The sequence below is a fragment of the Dipteris shenzhenensis genome, chromosome 21, assembly GCF_047967505.1.
Source record: "Dipteris shenzhenensis isolate YYH24624 ecotype China chromosome 21, Dip_SZ_1.0, whole genome shotgun sequence".
NCBI lineage: Eukaryota > Viridiplantae > Streptophyta > Polypodiopsida > Gleicheniales > Dipteridaceae > Dipteris > Dipteris shenzhenensis.
Genome location: NC_141616.1, coordinates 18,628,431 through 18,654,623, shown reverse-complemented (window position 1 = coordinate 18,654,623; position 26,193 = coordinate 18,628,431). Strand labels below are relative to the sequence as shown.

Here is a 26,193-nt window from a genome sequence, read left to right as displayed (position 1 = left end):
TGGGGTGAAGCAGGGCTGCCCGCTCTCTCCCACTCTCTTTGGATTATACATTGATGAGCTAGAGATGTTTGTACAGATGACAGGTGGTGTGGGCTCTACTCTCTCAGGATCCTCCATTCCTATCCTCCTGTATGCGGACGATGTGGTTCTCATTTCCTCTACTGCTCAGGGCCTCCAGGCACATATTGAGGCACTCCACAGGTTTTGCCAGGACAGGGGGTTGACCGTAAACCTTGGCAAGACCAAGGTTATGGTTTTCAACACCTCTGATCGTATTTACAGCATGGATGAGTTTTACTTCACTTATGACGGACAGCCCATTGAGCTTGTTAGAGAGTACACTTATTTGGGGGCAGTTTTCAGGGGACCATATGCAGCACGAGATAGGATTAGTAAAGGGTATGCTTCGTTGGCTCATCTTGAGCGTCAGTGTTTTCAGTCCCACTTTCAGCATCCCGATACGAAATCCTTGCTTTTTGATACATTGGTGAGACCAGCTGCGATGTATGCAGCTCCTTTCTGGGCAGGAGACCTCGGCGCTGCAGATTGGAGACGAGTAGAGAGGTTACAGATCATCATGTTCTCTCGGCTCATTAGGGCCAAGGCTACAGTTCCGCACGAGATCATGCTAGCAGAGTTTGGAGCTACTCCCCTTGCATTGGATGCAGCGTTTCAGTCGGTCATGTATCTGCACAGGGTCAGGGAGTTTGGAGACTCAGCAGCAGGCAGAGCTCGGTTGCCATGGTTAGCACTTGCATCTTCTATGGAGTTGGCACGATCAGGGACCCGATACTGCTGGTACTTCAGACTCACTAGGTGGCTCACATCCCTTGGACTAGACATGGATAGACTGCCTCCGTTCCGATACAGCATAGATGCCCCTCATCTCGAGTTGACTCGCCACGAGCTTAGCCAGGTCACGAGAGCAGACTTGCTGCAGCTTCATACGTATCGCACTTGGGTTTATCCCACGCAGCTTCCGGTGAAGATGGCCACATATCGTGACCACTTCCTTCGGATCTCAGAGGATGGATTTGTCATCCCACCAGGCTATACAGGTACCCACATGTCCCACTCACTGAGGATTGCCCTCGGCCAGCTTAGAGTCTCTTCGCATCAGCTCGAGATAGAGGCTGGTAGGATGCGACGCATGGAGGATGGACGGCGACCAGGCCGAGAGACCAGGATCTGCCCTTGTTGCACCATGGGAGAGGTGGAGTCAGAGGAGCACTTCATTTGCAGATGCCCGCTATATTATGAGATCAGAGGTAGATTCCACTGTCTCTTCACGGATGGCTTTGGACCTCTCTCACGAGTGATGGACTACGAGGATCAGCATTGCCTAGCCCTTTATGTCAGGGAGGCCACTATGCTTCGGCGAGACTACCTCAGAGAGCACAGACCGGAGCGTGATAGAGCCCAGCCTCATAGAGCTCAGACACACGCCATACCAGAGGACAGAGACCAGGAGGAGCACGAGGACGGCAGAGCCCACACAGGACACATGCCTCCACCATGTGGATGTACATATGAGATGGTTTGTAGACGCCGCAGGATCTTGTTACATAGGGGACGTACTCGCCGCTTCATCTCCAGACGATCCAGGATGATGGCAGCATTTCGGAGGAGACTTACTCATGGAGATCTCGCCCCACCAGCCGCTCACCTCACCTTTGCCCAGATTTGTACTCTCATAGCAGGAGGCAGAGTCGATGGACAGGATTTCCAGTATTATTTTGGTTCTCAGACTCATTGACACCTGGACTTGTATCTTTGCATTGGCATATTGTGCTCATCCCCCCCATTTTGCATCCGGGGGCGGTTTCCGTGCATCTAGTTTACTCTGTATTTAGGCTCAGATTTGACATTATGTACTTTCACTAGCATTATATTGCGTAGCACTTAGATGATATTCGACGATGCCTCTTCTTTGGGGCACGTTGATTTTGTGCTATCTTGTATGCAGAGTTCTTGATGTCCCATGGGCCCATTTTGGCCTCTAGTGGACAATAATACACTTTCTTTCTTTCTTTCTTTCTCACACACACACACTTTTTTTTTTTGGTGAAACCATTAACTATATTATTAACATGAGATCAATGTACATGACATTAGACTCAAAGAGAGAGCCTGATGGAAGAACTCAAAAACAATCAGAAAACACTTCAAGGCTAGTAGCATCCAAGTCCCTCGCAGCATAACTATCATATAGAGATTGCTTGAGGGACATTCTAAAGAAAGCATATGACTGAGGAAACTGTTGTCCCATCCTAGAATGCAATCTCTGTGTCCAAATGGTCCATAGTACCCAAAAGCGAGTCCAGTGAAAGAAAAGGAGGAATGGAGACATCTGAGATGAGAAGCATCCAAACATCAAGAAGAGTTTCCCGAGTCTGATGGAGGGAAACCGAAGCCGCAGCAAATGAGAGACATGAGTGATCAATATCCGGGAATGCGAGCAAAACCATAATAGATGAGAAACTGTCTCACGGTGATGAGAGCAACGGGGGCGAAGGGGAAGCAATGCGACGTGCTGCCAATTTCACCCCAATGGAAAAAGCTCCCACTATACATCTCCAAAAGAAAAGCCTCTGTTTCAATGGCAATTTGGCTTTCCAAATTTTCTTGAGTCGTGATTGCCACCAGGATAAAGGCCTATCCAAATTCCAAAGAGTGTTGGCATGCTTGTCAATCCATGGCCAAAGTGCTGTGATCTGTCCCATAGCCTCTCCAAGTGCTGTGATTTCATGCCTGAAGACCTTTCTTGCTGCGATCTGAGTTGCTAACTGTGTGCTATGCCCGGAGGTGTCCACAAACCATTCCCAAAGTGCCCAGGATCAATTGCGATTTGATTGGGAAGGTGTTCCCTTGCTGCCCTTTGCAGTCCAGCCAGCCCATAGCTCCCTAAGTTGCTGGAATATTATTGTAAAGGTGGACTTCAAGGTCTAGTTTCAGTTGCAAGGGGACCTTCCCTCCATGCTCATCAGACCAGAGGTCCGACCCACAGGAGTGACGGTGGCACTCGTTCGCCATGGTGCTATAGCCAGGAGACCACATCGGACCACAAATGTCAATAGTCGCCAGCGATCCAGGTTACATGCCATCACCTCAACCTCGCACATCAAGCCCCCCTCATAGAGTGCATGCCCTTACTCGCTCCCAGTTCGAGGGACCACAAAGCTCTCTCTCGAGTCTCTATGTATCAACGCCACTTCATCCATACCTGAGCCTGAATAGTCCTCTTGGGTCAGTTTTCTAGGGCTTCCTTGCCCCATATAAGTGATGACTTTGCCTTGCCATTTTGCATCTCATTGACGCCATTTAAAAGGCAAACAAGAGCAGACTTTTCTCAAGCATCTCTTCCTTTGTCCATACCTGAGTTTGATCAGTCCTCCTTGGCTATATTTTGCCCAGCACCCTGCTGGATGTTTAGTGCTTCACTTTGACGCAGTTCAGCCGCTTTTGTGGTGACCTAAACTGAGTATATTTTGGAGGTTCCTTTGCTGCTCTATTTTCCTGTTTTATTTAGAGTTTTTGGGTTCAGTTTACTGTTTTGTATCGGGAGAGAGGTGTCTACATTTTTTGTGAAAGAGACTTCTATTACTATGAAAGAAACCCGCGTGAACAAGCTTGAAGCGGAAATACATCATGCTGGGCATGAGAAAAAAGAGTAAATAAAAACTCAAAATGAGCTGGAGAGAAACCAAGGTTGAGATTGAAAATGCCACCTCAACCCTGATGTACTCTCTGAGAAAAAGGGTGAGCTCCTCCATTGCGTAAGGAATATAACCCTCCTTGCAGAGGCTGCCCGAGAGGACCCCTGCATGCTCGCCCAACTGGCCATCAGAGTGTGAGTAATATCAGCCCAAATATTGGCCAAGGTATGAGAAGGGCAGACCTGTGATCCATCTAAGGCCTCTATGCATCTGGCCCTCCAAATCTGCCAAGCAATAATACTAGCCAGTATCACCCAAGTAGAATCCACATCAGCATGTATTGGTCTATATCGGGAGATAGGTACATCCTCCAGAGAGCAAGGCTCAACTGGGTGTCTACATCTTTCCGATGTGCATAGGGGCATAGTTCATCTCTTGAAACTCTTACATGGTATCAAAGCCTTGTCACAACTCTTGTGATACCCCTCAAGCCCTAAAGTAAGGAGCCCCTCTTGAAAAAGAGGGGACCCTGTTTCAGGAAGAGATTTCTGTTTACAATTTAAGGAAAAGTTGCACTACCCTCCTAAGCCTTTCACATCCTCATCATGGCAAGAAGACTTCCCATCCCGAGCATCAGAGATTCGGGAAAGCTAGGCAAGAAACCCTAGATACAATCTTATTTAAGCCATACCAAACACTAGCTGGCAGCACTCAATAGAAAGATGTGGTTCCTTTAGAGTTACAACTTTTCTTAAGGCGAGATGTGAACATCATAAAGTATGCTTCATAAACATATCACTTGTATTGAACTTCCATAAGCAGGAAAAAAGTAAACAGAGTAGTTATCAGATTTCAAGCTTGAGATCAACACAGCTCAATGTTAGGGGAAACCAGTAAACTGTTAATGCAAACACATGCTATAGAGTTGCTTACTCAAAAGCTGCCTAGGTACTGATAAAAGGACAGGCTCGCAGCAGTAAAAAAAATTTTCACCTGTTCAGCAGGCCAGTTGTAAACCATTGACATCATTTCTCCCTTGTCTGCTGCACTGAAGTACATACCACGGGGTCTTCTAAACAAGCCACTATAATTTTGACAAACCAGGCCCACCGTGGGGGTATATACAATCGGAGCAAATTGTTTAATGTTGTCGATAAGAACCTGAATCATCCACATGAGAGCTAAACAAAATTAACCATATGTATCATCTATTGAAAGGAAAACTATAGCAGCAAAATGAGAATCCACCAAGGCCCACCTTATAGTATAAGGTCTCATTCCTGTCATGCAGCCTATTCAATATTCTCCACTTGGCAAGGGCAGTTGTATCTGAGGGTCCATCTCTAGAAAATTTCTCCAATCTTTCAAAATCCATCACTGCAGTGCACAATCACAGTTTAGGACATAAAATGAGAATGTTTCTTTGATTAGGCCATACACAACATAAAAACATATATGCGATTTGCAATCCATCGTCTTTATTTTTTTCCGAAAAAGGCACTTCTATTAATGCTTGGAAAAAACCACCATACAAATCAGCAAAACCAAGAAGGTGCTGACCACGGGAGGAAGAAAACAGAATGCTGCCTGAAAAGGGGCCAACCTGTTTCATGAGCTCCCAGCATACTGCCTAGAGAGTCTCTAGAATAGAGGCTAACAACCACAATGGCAGGCTATAAAACCAACGAGTGCCTCTCTCCGTGAGAACATAGAAGGAGACTGCAGGCCATGCCTTGCAGAAACACGCACGCCTTTCGGCGGTTGCCACCCGGATCTCCACAAGTTCACTGCAATCCCTCCATGAATAGAAAGCCAAAAGAAGAGAGTGATCTTTCTGTTTCTGAGGGATTTCCATAGCCTCCTCCAAAAGTTTTTCTGCACCTCTACAGAAATATGAAAACTATCCCAATGAGGAGCTCTGGAGGGCCTCCAACCTCTACTGCTAAGCTGAATCTCCTGGCATTTCTAACTGTGTAATGAAAGAAGGGGATGCTCTTCTCTCGGTGCCCTTTATCAATCCAATCCCACTCCCCTGGATCCCACTGCACTAGAAGAGGGTGGGGGCCCACTTCTCCTTACCCATGGAGGCGAAGTTGAAACCCCACAATGTGGAGCCCCCTTTGCGGGGCTGCAAAATCAAAACTCGCCATCACAAGCACAATAGGGTACTCATCAAGGATCTCGAGGTAGTTCCACAATCTGAGCCTCTGGAACTCTGTAAGCAAGGGTTGCACGGGGTGAGGCTTCAGACCTGGAAGCTGGAAAAACAAGCCTTGGGACCTAGAAGTTTGCGAGGAGATTGAATCTCGTGCAAGAAAGGAAGAGGCATGCAGCTCAGGTGAGGAGGCCTCAACGAAGGGAGAAGTGGAAGACTCAGCCCCTTCCTTGCTCAAGAGTTCGAGTCAGGACTATGTCCAAGGGGGGTCGAGAGGAAGAAGAGGAGGCGGCTAACACAGCTACAGAGGGAGAAGGGGGGGCGTGGAGAGAGGGCAAGTGATGAGGATAACTATAGCAGGCGGAGGGGGGAAGGGGGGAGGAGGGAGTAGGGGAAGTAGGATGGGATTCTGATGATGGAACTGATAGGGGAGGGGGGGGGGGAGGTGTAGGAGGGGAGACAGAGCCTACCTCTTGAGCGAGCGCCTAGGGGAACACCAAAGGCCAATTGAGGTGCCGGAGTTACAGTGCTCAAAAATCCTATCTCCAGGGAGGACTGCGTCGAAGAAAGTATCCTCCTTTGGATTCCAAGGGTGGGCTAAAGAACCTCCCTCAGGTGGCAGTCTCACCCTCTGTCATCTTGCGCTCGTGGAATCTGGCACACTTCCTACAATTATGTCGGGCCTTGCTGCTGGGCTTCTTATGCTTCGCCTTGGTCTAGGCCCTCGTGAGGGCTCCACCCAGGGGATTTGAGACTCCATCCGCGACCAGACTTGCACGTAGCTCTCTGGGCAAGCAGCCCTCTACTCCTACCGGGGTAGGTCAGAGCCATGCTCTCACCCCTCTTAACACTCCCGAGCTAAATGACCCATCTGTCTGCACCGTAGACACTGGCCTGGTAACGTAGAGATCTCAATATGCTACCTGAACTCTCCTCCATTGAGAGTCTCAAGGAAGATCTCCTCTAGGAGGGTCTTCTGAGGCGCCACTATCAACTTGAGCTAGGGGACCCCATCGGCTGCTACTATACTGAAGCTATCGTCGAGGGTGGCATCTCCAAAACTGTGGCAAAAGCCCTACCTATAGAGCAAAGAATAATTCGATACTCCTTCTAGAGCCCCAGAAGGCAGAGCGTCACTGGGTGTCACCTCCATATCCTCAACAGTGAAGCCATGGTACCAAGGAATGAAGTAGACCATATGCTAGCCAAGGAGGAGAGGGTTATGCTCTGCGAGAGCCTAGGTAGTGTCAAGGGAGCTCAACTGGAGGCGAAAGACCTCCCCTCCCGTAGATGGTGACCTTCTAGATGTGGTTATCTATGGAAGACCTCCCCTCCCGTAGATGGTGACCTTCTAGATGTGGTTATCCTCTAGTGAAGGGCTCGCCTGAATCCAATCACGCACCTATCTCCTCGTAGGTGTAAGACCCACTATCCTGCCCACAACCGCTATATCCTAAAGTGACATGATCGCTTTCTTCACCTGCTTAGCTTCTAGGGAAAGACAGACCTTGACAATTTGGGGAGTTGAGGATGCTGCCATTTGAGCTCCTCTGGCTAGACCAAGGGTCACCGTCAAAGTACAATCCCCGAAAAACAGCAAGCATAAACTCAAATCTATCGAGAGGAAGGAAAGAAGGGGCAGGGAAAGGGAAAAAACGAAGGGAAGGGAGGGTCAAAATCCCTCTGAAAAAAAGCCTGGAAGGGTCAACGAAGGCCAAAGTCGCCTGTAGCTGCAGTACACCTGCAAGGAAGCCTTCGCCGGGAGGCTTTCAAGGATGCTCTCATGGAAAACCAAAGAGAACACCCAACAAGCTAAACTGTCCACCCAGGGGCTGCCATGAACTCCATCAAAGGCTGCAATTAAACGGCTCTCCAACCGGGCACCAAGGGGGGGCTGAAAGAGCTCGGAACTTGCAGCCAAGGGGGCCTAGCACCTCAAAACTGAGCTGGGCTGCTTCTAAGAAGGCAAGCAGCTTGTCAAGAAACACACCAAGGTGCCTCTAGCACCTTCGAAACTGAGTTGGGCCTTCCTTCGAAGGCTTCTAGTACACCAAAGTATCCCAAGGAACTCAAACAGTCCCAGCTGATCCAGGGACTTGCTGGAGCTATGGTGGAACCAAGGGGTGGCTTCAACCTGATCGCGGGCCACTTCTAGCACCTGCAACAGCCCCTACACAAGCATGGGGGGACTGTATGGGCTGCCTGGGGGCAGCCTAGATCAGCCTAGGTCTTGAGCAAAGGGCGTCTTATGGCGCGGAATGCAGGGGGCTGCCTGTAGCGACAAATGGTGGTCTGAAATAATAGCTTCAACGATTCGATTTTCAGGAGAGGCATTCCTAAGTCGATGGCAATCTTGCCATTTTTGCAAGAGCATATCTATAGCACCCTTGTTCCTTTCTTTTTCTTCCCCATTATAAATTAGTGGCTTTATGTCTTTTAAAATATTTGCAGGTTTCTCTACGTCGAGAGGTAAACTCCTCAATTTGACCTGGAGGAGTTGGTGACTTTACAACAAGAGTTACAGATCGAGAATCTAATAACTTATAGATGGATTCACTTAGATTTTTCTAATGAATCATTAATAGACTCCAACTGGTTTCTATATTAAGAGCTTGATTTTCTAATTTTGTGAACTCTGAATAAGGAATTCCATAATCGCCATAATCCACTTCCTCCAAATCCATAGACTCCTCGTGTGTATCCTCTTCAACAACCGCTTTTCCTTTCCTCACCCTTTCCCAATTTCAATGACTAACCTTTCTCACTCTAGACTCATCATCATGAAATGAGTTTTCCCAGAAGCAACAAAGCAAAAAGCTTTATCTAGGAAAGATCAATGCGATATCCACTTCCCTATTATTTGTTCGAGGGCTTAGAGTTCAAATTTGGAGTCGCTCCAATCTCCTCTTAGTATATAACCTTGCTTTTTGATCCTGCTCTCCAATATCAATTTGCTAAATCCAGATCTCTGGTCCTCTTTATCTTAATCTGCCAAATGATAGTCCCTTTCTTCAGAGTTGAAGAGGTTGGGACATTAAAAATTTTGGGAGATACATTTTTTGCAGAGGAGAGATAGAGGGGTTTGTCGAGAGAAAGAGAAGTATAAATAAACTGATGACTTGGCTCTTTCTAGAACTTCAGACTTTAGAATGATGTGGCACTTTTCCTCTTGATCTTTGTCTTTGTCTTTTGCAGATCCAGAAGCCGTATAGACTTTTTCATTATTGATTTCCACTCTCAAATGGCTGCCGGAATTTACAAACACTACACCATTTCTTCTCTTGCAAAATTTTTGTGCATTGGTGAAGTAGTTTTTACTTTGCTCATGAACAATTTTCTTTGCAAAGTCCTTCGTCCTTGCATCAGCAACCATAACCTCTTGCCTTTTACTTTAATGGCCACCTCTGTTAGAATTATAGATATAATTCAGCAGTGACCAATGTAATTTAATAAGCTAGTTAGGGGCACTTTTCCCTCTTTAAGAGGTTTCTCCCCCTAACCGCAGTTAGTTCACTAACTATGGTTAGTGACTACTAAGGTTTTGTCACTAGGACAAAACCTTATCTCTCACTCTTTGAGTTGTACTCTTTACACTCTTCTATTGCAACTCAGCTCTCAAGCTTTCAGCTCTCAAGCACTCACTCTCTTGCTCTCTCTCTCTCCCCAATCTCTCACATTTGGTATCAGAGCAATTGATCCTGCTCCCTGCTCCTTCCCCGTTCAGCTCCAGCCTACAGCCCACGCTCCTGCTGCTACCTTCTGTACCTTCAGTACCCTGCCGTACCTGCTACCTGCCGTACCGTACCTGTTGCGTTCGTACCTTTAATACCTGTGTGGTCATCGTACAGCTCGCCGTCCGTACAAGTGAAGCGACGTACAGTCTGCATTTCCATTCCGTACAGCAAATCTTCAGCCGTACAGTCCGTCGCCAGACTATACGGTTCACAGTTCCGTACGGCTCGTTGTCACCATTCGCACCTGTGCGTACCTGCTTCCATACTTGCCGTACGGTTCGCTATCACCATCCGTACATGCGCATACAAGCCGTACAGCAGGTCATTGTCCCTGCTTCCGTACAGGTCCTGATTCCGTACAGCCTGCGTCATCGCCGTACGGTTCTATGTAACTATCCGTACAATCTGTACTTTGTCGTACATCCGCACGTGTGGCAGATCTGTACCTGCTTTTCTGTACTCAGCCGTACATTCGTACTTGGTCGTCTATACTCACTGTACCAGCAGACACTTGCAGTTCTTTGGTGTCATTTGGGTATTTTCAGGTTCACAGTTACTTGCGAAGTAAACATTGCAGACAGATCTGCAGATTTGGTCTGAAATTTGGGGCTCTTGGTCAGAAATTGCAAATTTGGGGCTTTAAGTGAATTAGCCCCTTCCTGATTGCAATTTCAAGCTCGAAATTTGGGGCTTTCAGTTTTACAGTACAATTTCTTGAAGAAATTTGGGGAGTTTGTGATTACACTGCAATTTTGCAGTAAAATTTGGGGCTTTTGCAGACAGAGGGCAATTCTTGCAACATTTGGGGCTTTTAATCAATTTACCCCTTTCTGGTTACAATTTCGGGCCTATTTTGGGGCTTTTGTGTTAGGAGAGCAATTTCTGGAGATTTCAGTTCATACTGCCTTTCTTGAAGTGTTTTGCAGCACTTTTGGCAGATTCTGGAGAGTTTTTGATGCTTGGTCAGATTTCTGACAGTGCAAGTACAGAAATCTGAGTTGCATTTACAGCCAGTGCTTGGCTGTGTTTTTTGGGAGTTATGCATTTCATTCCCAGTAAGGGAATTCAGTTTTGTATCTGCTTAAATCTCTTTCTCAGATATGGCCCAGCAAAATTAGAATGACTTCCAGTTCGGTGGTCTTTCACAGAAAGACAAGTTGGATGGTACCAACTACTCCCTCTGGAGTTTTATGGTACGCAATATTCTAATTTCTCGCAATTTATGGGATTATGTGAATGGGGGTGAGATCCGACCAGCAGGTATGGCACCTAATACCCCTCCTCAGCAAGGAGGTGGAAGAGGTCGTGCACAGGGTGCAGCTGCAGAACAAGTTGTTGGTGCAGCTATAGCCACTACTCCAGAGCAGAAGAGATGGGATTCACGGGATGCCTTAGCTTTGTCATGCATCTCTCTTTCAGTGAAAAGATTTATCATTCCGCATATCCGGTTGTGTAAGACCTCGAAGGCAGCGTGGGATATCTTAGAAAGCATGTATGCATCCCGGAATGATGCAAGGGTATCTTTCTTGAAAAGAGAGTTAAGTAATACACATATGGAAGAGGGTGACTCCATGTCAGTCCACCTCACAAAGCTACAGGATCTCAGAGAGCAATTATTGAACGTAGATGAGATTATTCCTGATTCAGAGATGATTACTACCACTCTGAATTCTCTTCCTGAGTCTTATCTCAACTTTCATAACTCGCTGAACTTATCATTGAGGGGGGGTGCAAATCCTCTCACTTCTCATGAGTTGATAGGACTTCTGCTTCAGGAAGAGCAGACCAGGAAAAACTTGGCTTCACTTGCAGGTGAACAAGCTATGCTCTCAAAGTTTAAATCAAAAGCAAAGGGACAGGCAAAGACATCAGTAAATCAGCCTTCCACTGGGTCAAGCCAGCCTTCACAAAAGGCTAAAAATGATGCAAGTAAGCCCAAGAAGAAGGGTTTTTGTCACTACTGCAAAAAGCCAAGTCATCACATTGCAGAATGCAGGAAAAGGCTTGCAAAAGAGAAGAAAAACAGCTCCGGTATGGCTGTTTCAGATTCAGCTCCTCATGCATCTGACAGTGGGGATGCTGCAGCCAACTTTGTTGGATAGGATTATGCCTTTTTATCTTGCATTTCAGATTCTAGGCTGGCTGCTCCAGATGCTCGGGATAGTACAACCACTTGTAATGATGATACATATGCATTTTTGACTTGCAGTTATGACTCTTCTATGGATGCATCTGCTTTCAGTGTCAATGAAACACTGAACACTTGGTATTTTGACAGCGGTGCATCCAAGCATATCACTTCTAGGAAGTGTCTTTTTACTTCCTTGCATCCACCTCCCGTTGGTAAGAAAGTCACTTGTGCCAATAACTCATCATATATAGTACGTGGCACAGGAGATGTTGAGCTTACTGCCATTGATGGCTCAGTTTTCAGACTTTCAGATGTCTTATACGTGCCTGGTATCACCAAAAATCTTCTTTCAGTGTCCACTCTTAACAGAGCTAGATTTCAGGTCATCTTTGAGGATGACAAATGTGATGTCCGAGACAGGGAAGATGATTATGCCTTAAGATTATCTGGTACTCTGCTGTGTGGGCTTTTTCAGCTTGATCTTTTTGAGAAAAGAGCAGCCCATGCTCTTGCAGTTTCTACCCCTACTGCTGCCATGCAGAATGCAGAATTATGGCATGCCCGATATGGCCACATGCATTACAACAGCTTGATGACATTTCAGAAGCATTCTATGGTTGATGCATTGCCACCTCTTGAGATACCTCCTCCACATGCCTGTGAAGGGTGCATTTTAGGCAAGATGCATAGATTCCCCTTCAAAAAGGATGGTTCAGTTAAAGCTGTCCGCAAATTACAGCTTATACACAGTGATGTCTGTGGTCCCATGAGGACTCCATCATTGGGTGGTCATCTCTACTTTGTTACCTTTATTGATGATTACTCCAATTTCACTTGGGTCTTTGGGCTGAAGCGCAAATCAGAAGTGTTCATGGTGTTTAAACACTTTTCAGCCATGGTTGAAAATGAAATCGGACTCAAGATACAGACATTGCGCACAGATAGAGGTGGGGAATACTTGTCTGCAGATTTTGATGCTTTTCTGAAAGGCAAGGGTATTGTGCATCAGCTCACAGTGAGGCTGACCCCTCAGCAAAATGGCAAAGCTGAGAGGAAAAATAGAACTCTCATGGAGATGGACAGATGTATGCTGAAAAGCAAATACATGGCTCACAAATTCTGGCTTGAGGGTCTGATGTGTGCCAATTACATTTTGAATCCGGCTCCCACTAAGGCTTTAAAAACAAAAACTCCCTATGAGGTCTGGAATGGGAGAAAGCCTTCAGTGGATCATTTCCGAGTCTTTGGATGCCTTGCTTATGGTCATGTGCCAGTTGAATTTAGGCACAAGTTGTCAGATAAAGCCATTAAGTGCATATTTGTTGGGTACAGTGCAAAAAGCAAGGGGTACTGTCTCTACAATCCTGCTACACGCAAGATCATTGTCAGTAGAGATGTGATATTTGCAGAAAATTCAGCTCACACTCAGGCTGAATTTCAAATGCCTTCTTCTTCAGAGGATGTCTTTGAGGGGTTGCTACCCATTGCCTTGGGTTCCCTTGCTGATATTTCTGATGCAAATCAGAATTTGCAGCCACCTCCCGATGCTTTAGTTCTGCCACAGGATGTCTTGCCACCTCCACAGGCAATGGAACAGGTGGTGCAGCAAGAAATTGCAGACATACATGCAGCAAAAACAGTCCCAAACTGGCCTGTTACAGACTCTCAGGGAGAGTAAAATTGATGCTCCGTTACCTGGCAGGACTCGCAGTGCAGCAAGGCACATGGAAGGTGCTAATTCAGTGGAATCAGCATATGCAGGTACTCTTCTTGATGAGGAGGAGCCTGCCACATTCGAAGAGGCCAAGGACAATGTGCATTGGATGAATGCCATGCACGATGAGTTGCAGTCCATTGAAAAAAATCAAACTTGGGATGTTGTCGACTTGCCACTAGGTAAACATGCCATTGGCACACGATGGGTTTTCAAGGTCAAACGGAAGCCAGATGGCGCCATTGACAGATACAAGGCAAGGCTGGTTGCTAAAGGCTATGCTCTGAAAAAGGGCATAGATTATGAGGAGACATTCGCTCCTACATCCCGGATGACCACCATCCGATCAGTTATTGCAATGGCTGCACATTTTGAGTGGAATGTTCATCAGTTGGACATAAAAACAGCCTTCTTAAATGGAGACTTGCTGGAAGAGGTGTATGTCAAACAACCTCCAGGCTTTGAAATTACAGCAAATGCACTTCAGGTATGCAAGCTACACAAAGCTTTGTATGGGCTGAAACAGGCCCCTCGTGCATGGTATGCCAAGATTCATGCCTTTTTGACCAGCAAGGGGTTGCACAATAGTCCTACTGAGAGCACCCTCTACATCCAGATGGATGGGGGGGAAATTTTAGTCATCCTTCTTTATGTCGATGACTTACTGCTCACAGGGTCTAATGAAGACAAAATTGCAGATTTCAAAGCTGATTTGTAGACCAACTTTGACATGTCAGATTTAGGGCTGCTTCACTTTTATTTGGGGATCCAGTTCTCTCATGAGAGACGTGGCACTGTTATGTCTCAGTCCAAGTATGTGGAGAAACTCTTGGACAGATTTAACATGCATGATTGTAAGCCCATAGCCACTCCCATGGAGCCGGGGCTGAAACTCACAATGCATGATGCAGGAGAATTAGTTGATGCCACAGTTTACAGTTAGGCTGTTGGATGCCTCATATATCTCTGCAACACTAGACCTGATATTCAGTTTGCAGTATCTCAGGTGAGCAGGTACATGCACAGCCCAAAAACTATGCATCGGCAGGCAGTTAAGCACATCTTCCATTATTTGCAGGGCACGAAGTCTTTTGGCTTGCTATTTCCCAGGGGGTGACTTGCAGATGCATGCCTACAGTGATTCAGATTGGGCTGGTGATTATGACACTAGGCAGTCCACTAGTGGCAATTGTTTCTTTTTGGGTAAATCTTGCATTTCCTGGCTGAGCAAGAAACAATCTACAGTGGCTACCTCATCATGTGAAGCTGAGTACAGGGCAGCTTTCACAGCAACAGTTGAATGTGTCTGGCTGCGACATCTATTTGCTGATCTTCATCTGTCATTGGAGGGTCCTTCTCCAATTCTCACTGATAGTCAGAGTGCCATTGCAGTGGCAAAGAATCCAATGTTTCATGCTCGCACGAAGCACATTGAGGTTCACTATCACTACGTCACAGAGAAGTTGCATGCAGGAGAGATCAGTATGATCTTTGTGTCCACACATGACAACGTTGTAGATATTTTCACCAAAGCACTACCACGTGAAAAGTTTGAGGCATTTCGCAGTGCCCTGAACTTATATCCGTTTGGTGATTGATCAACCTTGTACATGACATTGGCACTGCAAGGGGGTGTTAAAATATAATTCAGCAGTGACCAATGTAATTTAATAAGCTAGTTAGGGGCACTTTTCCCTCTTTAAGAGGTTTTTCCCCTAAACCGCAGTTAGTTCACTAACTATGGTTAGTGACTACTAAGGTTTTGACAAAACCTTATCTCTCACTCTTTGAGTTGTACTCTTTACACTCTTCTATTGCAACTGAGCTCTCAAGCTTTCAGCTCTCAAGCACTCACTCTCTTGCTCTCTCTCTCTCCCCAATCTCTCACAACCTCAATCTACTCAGATTAGTTGTTGCAAATTATCTCACGCACAGAGAAAAGGAAAGGATCTAGCCCAGCTAGTGAAAATGAATCAGACAGAGCTTCTACATGTAGTCACAAGTTAATGTTGGACTGCAAGAGAGCGACATTTGAGTGGAGGCACGACTCCAATGGATTATTTGTTCTAACTCCTCTTCTTCGTAGCTTTGAAAGGATCTTCTTCTTTGTCTTAAGCCCTAGGAATTATTCCCATATTTGGTATTTGCTCTGTTGATCAATACAACAGCTTACCGTTGGATTGCCTGAACTTGGAATTGTGGTAAAGGTAAGCTTCATCCAAATTTATGGGTTCGCTCCACTATATATTATAGAAGCTACAATGCAAAAATGACTATTGAATCGGGTATTTCAATTAGAGTCATTAATCCCCAAGCCCATCTTCCGTAACTATGAATCTAAGGTGAGGCTTTAGACCCTTGCACTCATCAACAAACAGGAAAACTTCCCGCTCAGCTAGCAGAGTATTACATCAAAAACAACATGAGGGATTTATTTTATCATTCCTCCCAGCCATGGATTCCTCTCCTTTTGTGTATCTTCATGTGAGGTCTCTTTCTCACGAGGCCTCCTTCTAAGGTGAGCCCATTTCCAGAATCCTCCCTTGAACCCAATGCCTCCATTTGAGACATTCCTTGGGTATCATATGTCTCACATTACATCCACCCTTTTACCTTTAGTCTCCTTTTGTCCCTTTCATATGGACCCAATAATTAATGCTTAGGCCTAGAGATTAACTCTAGACCATAGCCCTTCTACACATAATTACATACCGACATCAAATGGTTAACATCCCTCCTTGGTAGCCATTGTCAAGCCCTGCTGGTTTCCTACCTCAAACCATAGGCTTCCACGATTATGGTTGATGTAACAATAATGAGGAAATATGGAAATTTTTTCCCGAAAGGATTAAATGTTTGAATTTTTGTAGGCCAAGGGCAAAAAGATAACAATCTTGAGACAAACCCATAAGCTGAAAGGTACAAACTTTTGTATATCATAGGAGATCACTTCGAAAGCTCAAGGAAGGAACACTAAGCTTAACAAAGTAAGGAAAGCGAGAAGGGAGGAAAGAAAGAAACAAAGAGTCCGAGCTTAGGAGAGCGATACATAGTATGTCTGCCAGACCTTCTCGAGAGGAGAAGGAAAAGGCTCCAATGGAACCGGAGTCTAGCGTTCATACGGTTGAGCCTAGGAAGGCTAAAGTGCCAAATATTACAAATTACAGACCAGAAAAGTATTATGGTCGGATGAACGACCGTAGCTCCGATGTCATTGAGACCTGGTTACACAAATGGGATGAGGCGTTCGCCATTTGTGAAATCAAAAATGACATCAAAAAGATTCGCGAGGCCACCCACATGTTTAGTGAGGCAGCGGATCGGTGGTGGATTAAACAACAAAAAGATGGGATAGCATCCACTACCTGGGAGGGGTTTAAAAGAGAGTTCAGGAAACACTTCTTACCTCCTGACGAAGCATCCCGAGCTTGGGATCAATATAGGAACCTTCGTCAGAGAAATTTATCAGTGGTAGAATACACTGATAAGTTTCGAGAGAGTGTAATGAAGGTTGACAAACCCTTGCCTCAATCAATCCAAGTGAAAGATTTCATATTTGGATTGAATGATCGAATAAAAATGGAAGTTCGGGCTAAGTACACGAACACGTTGGATAATGCAATAGCTATAGCCCTGAACTACGAGGATGCCAAGGGCAGCAAGCCAAGTGGGTTTGCACAGGTCGGAACCCAGTATGGGTATCCGAAGAAATCTGGGTTTAAGAAGAAGTGGGCTAGTAGAGGGAGTGGTTCGCAGCCGAGTGGTCAAGCCAAGCAGGCGAGACCGGCTAAAACTCCTAAACCAAGTACCACCATTGGAGTGAAGAGGAAAGTAACCCCAATGGCAGGCCGGGCTTGGTCTAAGTCTCCCTTGAACCCCAATGGCAGCCCGGGCTTGGTCTAAGTCTCCCTTGAAAAAGATATACCTCAAGGACCGTTGGTTTCCGTGATGGAAATCCGAAAAGCTCAAGTAGAGTTTTTATTCCTTTGCACAGCATCGATAGAGCCGGTTGATGATTCTTCGGCTAGCACTGATGTTACGCAAAGTGGTGAGATGGCCAAGCTGGCTAATCTTATAACAGAGGAGTTCTCTGAATGTTTTAGGGATGAACTACCTTATGGGTTACCTCCGGAGCGGAAAGTTCAGCATAAGATTAAACTGATCCCGGGGGCAGAACCTGTAAATAGACCTCCCTATAGAATGAGTTTTACTGAAGAGGCGGAGGTGCGTAGACAACTGGAAGAATACCTCAAGTTAAGGCAAATTCAACTAAGTTTCTCACCTTTTGCTTCGCCAGTGATATTGAAGAAGAAAAAGGATGATACGTTTCGCCTCTGTATAGATTACAGAGCATTGAATAATATCACTGTTAAGCACAAGTATCCGATGGCTCGGATTGATGATTTGCTAGATGCATTACATGGAGCCGTGATTTTAAGTAAGATAGATCTTAAGTGCGGCTACCATCAAATCCGGATTAGAGCCGAGGATGTGCATAAAACCACTTTCAGAAGAAAGTTTGGTCATTATGAGTTTTTGGTAATGCCCTTTGGACTTACCAATGCTCTAGCGACCTTCGTCATGCTTATGAATGATTTACTACGGCCGTATATCGGAAAGTTCGTAGTACATTTTATTGACGATATCCTGATATTCAGTAAGAGTATTACTGAGCATCGTGAACACTTAAGAGTAGTGTTCAGTACTTTGAGGAAAGCCAATCTTTATGTAAATAAAAAGAAAACTATACTGTGTATGGTTAGGCTTGCATATTTAGGATTCATAATTACTCCACAGGGGGTAGAAATGGATCCGAAGAAAGTGGCTGCGATACTAACTTGGCCAATCCCTCAGAGTCTGACCACGTTGCGATCATTCTTGGGATTTGTCCAGTTTTATAGAAGGCATATCAAAGGATATTCCGGAATAGTATCGCCATTGACTGATCTGACCTCAGATAAAGTATCTTTTATTTGGGGACAGAATCAACAAGAAAGTTTTAACACCATAAAACAAGCTGTGGTCACAGGACCGGTGTTAAAAATAGTTGATCCCCAGAAACCGTTGTTTCTGCAAGTGGCATTGCCGTAGGAGCAGTTCTCCTTCAAGAGGAAAGGCCAGTAGCCTTTGAAAGCAAGAAGATTTCTCCCTCTCAAAGGAATTGGTCAACTCATGAATTGGAGTTGTATGCTGTTATCCATGCTTTGAAAACATGGAGGCATTATTTGTATGGTTCAGAGTTTTATGTGGATGTGGATCATGATACTCTGAAACATTTTAGTAAACAGCCTGACTTGAGAGGCCGCCAAGCTAGGTGGGCAGAGCTCATGCAGGAGTTTAATTTAACGATTCGGTACCGAAGAGGAAAAGACAATAAGGTTGCTGATGCGTTGTCTCGCATTATGCACAACCATAGTTTCACGGTATTAGAGAGTGCTCTAATGACCGAGATAAGAGAAACTCAAAAGGTGGACGAGTTTGTCCAGAGCTTATGGCCTAAGGCTCATGTGTTAAAACCCGGGGAAAATGAAAAGGATGACCTGGCATCCAGAAAAGGCCAAACTTATGCAAGATATACCATAAGAGATGGTATGCTAGTTAGAAATGGCAAGGTTGTAGTACCTGGTCAGAATGATCTCAGGCAGAGAGTCATTCGACAGTGCCATGATAGCCCGTGTGCGGGACATCCAGAAGTCGAGAAGAATTATGAGCTCGTGAAGCGAGATTTCTTTTGGCCAAAGATGAAAAAGCATATTCATGAATACGTGACACGGTGTTTTTCGTGTCAGGTAAGCAAGGCCGAGCGGGTGAAGCCACCCGGACTTTTACAGTCCTTGGAAATTACCACTAAGTAAGTGGGAGAGCGTTTCCATGGACTTTATTGTAGGGCTGCCTACGACACAAGGAGGGTATGATTCTATCCTTGTGGTGGTTGATCGTCTAACCAAGATGGCTCACTTCATTCCGACTAGAGAGTCTGTTAGTGCCCCACAAGTGGCGGATTTGTTCATCAGACCTGCATGGATTGCCTAGATCCATAGTGTCAGACAGAGATGTCAGATTTACCGGTCATTTTTAGACAGCGGTATTTGAGACACTAAGGACTGAGTTGGGAATGAGTAGTGGGGATCATCCTGAGACGGGTGGTCAGACGGAGAGAGTCAACCAGACTTTAGAGGATATGCTGAGAGCATATGTGTCATTGAGGCAACATACGTGGGACAAGTGGTTGCCATTGTTGGAGTTTGCCTACAATGATAGAAAACATTCCTCTACCGGGTTCCAGTCCGTTTGAGCTGAACTATGGTTATAGACCAGCCAATCCAACTATAGTTGGAGTACCTCAGAAAGTGCCTAGTGCCGCGAACTTTGTAGTTCAGATGCGGGAGATGCTAACACTTGCGAGAGCTAATATCCGTCAGGCTATGGATAGAGCCAAGGTGTATGCGGATGAGAACCGGTCTATAAGAGTATTTAAGGAAGGAGAAAAAGTTTTTCTCAGAGTTCCTTCGCACTCGAAGTCGTTGACTTCAGGAGAGTGTGCTAAGTTATCACCTCAATACTGTGGGCCGTGGTTAACTCTAAAGAGAATAGGCAGTGTAGCCTATAAATTAGAATTGCCACAGGGGTGTAAGGTGCACCCGGTTTTTCATGTTTTGCGCTTAAAGAAATTTTTGCATATTGGTGACTCACTAATCGAAGGTGTGGTTTTGTTTCCGGAGATAGAGGATATTGCAAGGCGCAAACCAACAAGAATCCTGGACCGAGGAACAATGCAAATACGAAATCGGAAGATACCCACGGTGTTGGTTGCATGGCATGGTCAGCCTCTATCCGAAGCTACCTGGGAATCCGTATATGAGTTGCGGAGAGTGTTCCCAGATTTTATCATCGAGGACGCTGATGTCTGAAGAGGGAAGGATTGTTACGCTCTAGTCAAGGTGGCATGACCTCGGAAGAATCAGTCGACATTTCCCTTTAAAGGATCCATCTTTGTAATATATGTGTATGCGCTTTATGTAAATGATCGGGAGGGATTTAATGTCAAGATCCTAGGTGAGGGCTGATAGCACCAGACTAGGTAGGTCTAAGGCCAAGGGCCTAGTGCAATGATTGTGCCTAGGGGCAAAGGAATTAATGCATCCCAAGAGAGGGGTGGAATGTTACATTAGCAAGGCCCTATATGGATGACATGTGGCATCTAGATCTATCTAGGGAATTGGGGCTTGTTGAGGCTAGAGAGAGAAGAGAAGATTATTATTCACGTGGAATTTGGAACGAAGATCTCAGCTTGCTTGTTAGCCTCAACGAGATATGGCTGGGAGGATAGAGATGGTGCTACTCCCGTGATACGAATCAGAGAATTAGATCAGAGTGTTTGACAGTGGGTCCCAGCTTGATGGATGCCCTTTACATCTACTTTTCTTTGTCTTCGTCATCTTCTAGCCATTCAATACTTGGGGCTGCCGCCTGAATCTGTTCAAAGGTCTCAGAAAATGAGTCTTTCTCCTTGTACCAGCCATTGTGTAGCCCCCCCATCCTGATTTTAAGTGCTTTATCATGCCTGGCCTCATGTTCCTTAATCCCTTTGTTGACCTTTGAATCCGCCTCTACAGTAACCTCTGCCTTTAGGGACTGCACCTCTGCATTAATCATATCCTAAACTGTAGAAACCAAATGAGGGGTAGGGGGAGATGTGTTGCATATTTGTATTACTCATCTATCAACTGCTTGCATCCCGGGCCCTTCCTAATCTTGGAATTGTGATTCCATTGCTACCAAACATAACTTAATCTCTCGAATCCCTTGCAGTAACTTAAAAATCTATTCCTGAAGTCTGGTAATGGGTCAATTTTTCCTCAGATACGTCTTTGCGTGTGGAGAGGGAGTGTGAGTAACAATTGCAGATTAGGAGATTATGTTCAATGGAGTTGAGGCAGGAGGGTTTGTGACATTCGACATATCAAGGAGCCTGGCTGCTCCATAGCGTTGGCCTTAACGATTCACACACCCCCAACTCGAACGAACCCCCAAGATTGGGATGGGGGTTCAGCCCAAATCAGGGTGGAGGGCACGTGAACAGTATACAGAGAAGGGAAAGCCATTATTAGAGATATTGAATCCATATCTAAAGACATAGAGTCTTAAACTGATGTATTGACAGGCCTCTTTTTTTTGGGCTGTATTGCCATGTCGTAGCAGAAAATAAACATGCTATGTAACAATCACAACAATGCTTTATGCATTCCTTCGATATGCTTTGTGCACTCTCATTTTTTGGGGTTTTCATGTAAATTATACTTATTGGTCCCATAGATCATTTTGGTCTTTTGTGGAATTTAATAGAGCAGTGTGTGTGCGTGTGCGCGCATCAAAAATTTCACCCCAAAAAATTGTGTGTGCGTGTGTGTGTGAACCCATACAAAAACAAATCATAGTGTCTTTGGTGATCCCTTTTTCCCCCTATACTCTTTCTTCAGGCACTCTTTGCAGCAATCTTTTTTTGATTGCTTGCAAACAAGGACTTTTGATCATGATGTATATTTGTCATATCTTGAAATCTTCTCTTGATATACTTGAGCACATCCTGCTTTGGGATTGTGACTATAATATAAAAGATAAATCCTTTCACCCTAAAAAAAAGTGTGTGTGTGTGTGTGTGTGTTCTTTCTTGGCTGCCAGGCGTGTAATTTCCTTGCTTGTCCATCTTGGTCACATCCGAGGGAAACACTCCTGCATCTACTCTGGACTTGCCCGGTTGCCCATGATTTTGTTCCCAGATTGGGGACTTATCTTTGTGCCTGACTTCCTAGCATTGCTTTTGGCAGGCAGCTTTGGTTGTTTGGGAGATATGCCTCTACACCAAACTATATTCAGTTTTTCAGTTCGTGTCGTTATTGGGCACTGTGGTCCTTATATCATGCCTGTAACTCTCAAATCTATGGACAATCCACTGTGGATCTTTATCATTTCTTCCATTCCTCCCTGCATTGCTCCCTTCAGGATGCACATTTGATGAGAGATCTTCCTACGGCCCAGCTAGAAGTGTTCTTTCATTGTTTTTAGTTTTCCTGTACTAGCTGTTCTTCACTGGAGCAGCTGTCATATGTTTTCTTTTCAGCTTTTTTAGCGTTTGAGTAGTAGTTGTCTCACTTTGAGATAGCTATGAATGTACATTATTCTTAATGAAAGGTTCTTTTACACACAAAAATGTATGTGTGTGTGTGTGTTTTGGAGGGGTGGGGGAGGGAGGGGAGTTAGCTTTTGTGCACACATGTGCAGGTGCATGTTTGGGTAATTCCCATTGCATAGATAGCCTTGACCTTATCAAGTCTTCAAACAAGCAAAGAGGAGATACTCACTGAACCGATCGATTTGCTGCTGAAATGTCATGACTCGAGGTGGCAATAGACCCCGCAAATCTAGCCTATCTCTCTCAGTCATTGGAAATGCAGTACCCTGTTTCAAAAGCGGTTTTTTAAAAAGTTAAAAGCCAGAAAAGGCAATCTCATAAATTCCAATAAAAAAGTGAGTGACGAGATTTTGATTTTGAAAAGCAGGAAATTACTTATTTTGAAAGTCTCTTGAAATCAAAGGCATTTGTTTCATAAGCCTCGTACCTTTGAGGCATATGAGGAGTTAAGCACTCACTAAGATTTGAATAAAAACTGAGATGCATCGTTCTCTACAGTGCATAAAAGTGCTAACAATCATCCATAGGGACAAGTATACAATGGGTTTTTAACCAAGTCAAAGATACGATCGGGGAATACGTATGTAACATGAAATGTAAAAGATCCTATAGGAAAAAAGTGTGGAATAAGATATTTATAAACCATAGGAATATGAGGGAAGGCAATCAGTTCCTACTTAAGAATAAATATGAAGGAGCCTTGATTGGAAAGGCCGTTCATTCCTACTTCTTAAGAATAAATATGAAGGATCCTTAATTCGGAACAGTCAAAATGAAAGGCCAAGGCATTGTAGAAGAACATTTCACACCTAAAGTTGCATTAATGCCACCATGCACACAGACTATCACCAAGCTGCATGGCAAAAGTGTCAGACCCTTCTATCTCTAGGTCCTGAATCTCATTTCCTTACGTTAATACAATCACGGGCAATGGCTTTTCTTTTGTTCCACCCAGCCTACTCTCATGGATCGCAGATCATCAGATTAATTCGTTCCTTCGTTATTTTTCATGCTTATCCATGAGACCCTCATTTCCCTAGATAGTTCTCCTTGCCAAATGTCATCATTTTAGCCTCTCCACTTGGTGCACCTTTTTACCCCTCTCTTGGGGCACATTAAAAACACTTGCCCCTTGGCATTATTGCACATTTAGGTGCACCTAGGCCTTAGCACTCAGAACTACCTAGTCAATGCCATTCCACCCTCACCTAGGACCTTGGCAGTTACTTCTCTTGACCATTTCAATTACGCACATTAACTATTACAAAAGTTGGTCATCTAAGAGAAAATGCCCAACGATCTATCCGAGGTCATGCTATCTCGGCTAGAGCATAACATTCCTTCCCTCTTCAAGTATCAGCGTCCTCGATGATGAAATCTGGGAACACTCTCCGTAACTGGTATACGGATTCCTAGGTAGCTTCCGATAGAGGCTGACCATGCCATGTAACCAACACCGTGGGTATCTTCCGATTTCATATTTGCATTGTTCCTCGGTCCAGGATTCTTGTTGGCTTGCACCTTGCAATATCCTCTATCTCCTGAAACAAAACCACACCTTCGATTAGTGAGTCACCTGTATGCAAAAATTTCTTTAAGCGCGAAACATGAAAAACCGGGTGCACCTTACACCCCTGTGGCAATTCCAATTTATAGGCTACACTGCCTATTCTCTTTAGAATTAACCACGGCCCACAGTATCGAGGTGATAACTTAGCACACTCTCCTGAAGTCAACGACTTCGAGTGCGAAGGAACTCTGAGAAAAACTTTTTCTCCTTCCTTAAATACTCTTATAGACTGATTTTCATCCGCATACACCTTGGCTCTATCCATAGCCTGACGGATATTAGCTCTCGCAAGTGTTAGCATCTCCCGTATCTGAACTACAAAGTTTGCGGCACTAGGCACTTTTTGAGGTATTCCAACTATAGTCGGATTGGCTGGTCTATAACCATAGTTCAGTTCAAACGGACTGAACCTGATAAATGAATGTTTTCTATCATTGTAGGCAAACTCCAACAATGGCAACCACTTGTCCCATGTATGTTGCCTCAATGACACATATGCCCTTAGCATATCCTCTAAAGTCTGGATGACTCTCTCCGTCTGACCATCCGTCTCAGGATGATCCCCACTACTCATTCCCAACTCAGTCCTTAGTGTCTCAAATACCACTGTCCAAAAATGACCGGTAAATCTGACATCTCTGTCTGACACTATGGATCTAGGCAATCCATGCAGACGAAATATATGTCTAATGAACAAATCCGCCACTTGCGGGGCACTAACAGACTCTCTAGTCGGAATGAAGTGAGCCATCTTGGTTAGACGATCAACCACCACAAGAATAGAATTATATCCTCCTTGTGTTGCAGGTAGCCCTACAATAAAGTCCATGGAAATGCTCTCCCACTTACTTAGTGGTATTTCCAAGGGCTGTAAAAGTCAGGGTGGCTTCACCCGCTCGGCCTTACTTACCTGACACGAGAAACACCGTGTCACATATTCATGAATATGCTTTTTCATCTTTGGCCAAAAGAAATCTCGCTTCACGAGATCATATGTCTTCTCGACTCCTGGATGTCCCGCACACGGGCTATCATGGCACTGTCGAATGACTCTCTGCCTGAGATCATTCTAACCAGAGACTACATCCTTGCCATTTCTAACTAGCATACCATCTCTTATGGTATATCTTGCATAAGTTTGGCCTTTTCTGGATGCCAGGTCATCCTTTTCACTTTCCCCGGGTTTTAACACGAGCCTTAGGCCATAAGCTCTGGACAAACTCGTCCACTTTTTGAGTTTCTCTTATCTCGGTCATTAGAGCACTCTCTAATACCGTGAAACTCAGGTTGTGCATAATACGAGACAACGCATCAGCCACCTTATTGTCTTTTTTTCTTCGGTACCAAATCGTTAGATTAAACTCCTACATGAGCTCTGTCCACCTAGCTTGGCGGCCCCTCAAGTCAGGCTGTTTACAAAAATGTTTCAGAGTATCATGATCCACATCCACATAAAACTCTGAACCATACAAATAATGCCTCCATGTTTTCAAAGCATGGATAACAGCATACAACTCTAATTCATGAGTTGGCCAATTCCTTTGAGAGGGAGAAAGCTTCTTACTTTCAAAGGCTACTGGCCTTCCCTCTTGAAGGAGGACTGCTCCTACCGCAATGCCACTTGCATCGGTTTCTAGGAACAACGGTTTCTGGGGATCAACTATTTTTAACACCGGTCCTGAGACCACCGCTTGTTTTATGGTGTTAAAACTTTCTTGTTGATTCTGTCCCCAAATAAAAGGTACTTTATCTGAGGTCAGATCAGTCAATGGCGATACTATTCCGGAATATCCTTTGATATGCCTTCTATAAAACTGGACAAATTCCAAGAATGATCGCAACGCGGTCAGACTCTGAGGGATTGGCCAAGTTAGTATCGCAGCCACTTTTTTCGGATCCATTTCTACCCCCTGTGGAGTAATTATGAACCCTAAATATTCAAGCCTAACTATACACAGTATAGTTTTCTTCTTATTCACATAAAGATCACATAAAGACTGGCTTTCCTCAAAGTACTGAACACTATCCTTAAGTGTTCAC

General features: G+C 44.9%; 1 protein-coding gene across 1 annotated transcript in view; it reads right to left on the bottom strand.

The window, feature by feature from the left end:
• The window catches only part of LOC147888587 (NAD-dependent malic enzyme 1, mitochondrial-like), a 106,542-nt gene that overhangs the window by 67,253 nt on the left and 13,096 nt on the right, over positions 1 to 26,193 (bottom strand). Inside the window, exons 2-4 of the mRNA XM_087392456.1 lie at positions 22,753 to 22,849; positions 4,915 to 5,033; positions 4,650 to 4,817 (exon numbers count right to left, since the gene is read on the bottom strand). Of these exons, the coding sequence (XP_087248582.1) occupies positions 4,650 to 4,817; positions 4,915 to 5,033; positions 22,753 to 22,849 (384 nt within the window). The remainder of the gene's footprint in view (positions 1 to 4,649; positions 4,818 to 4,914; positions 5,034 to 22,752; positions 22,850 to 26,193) is intronic.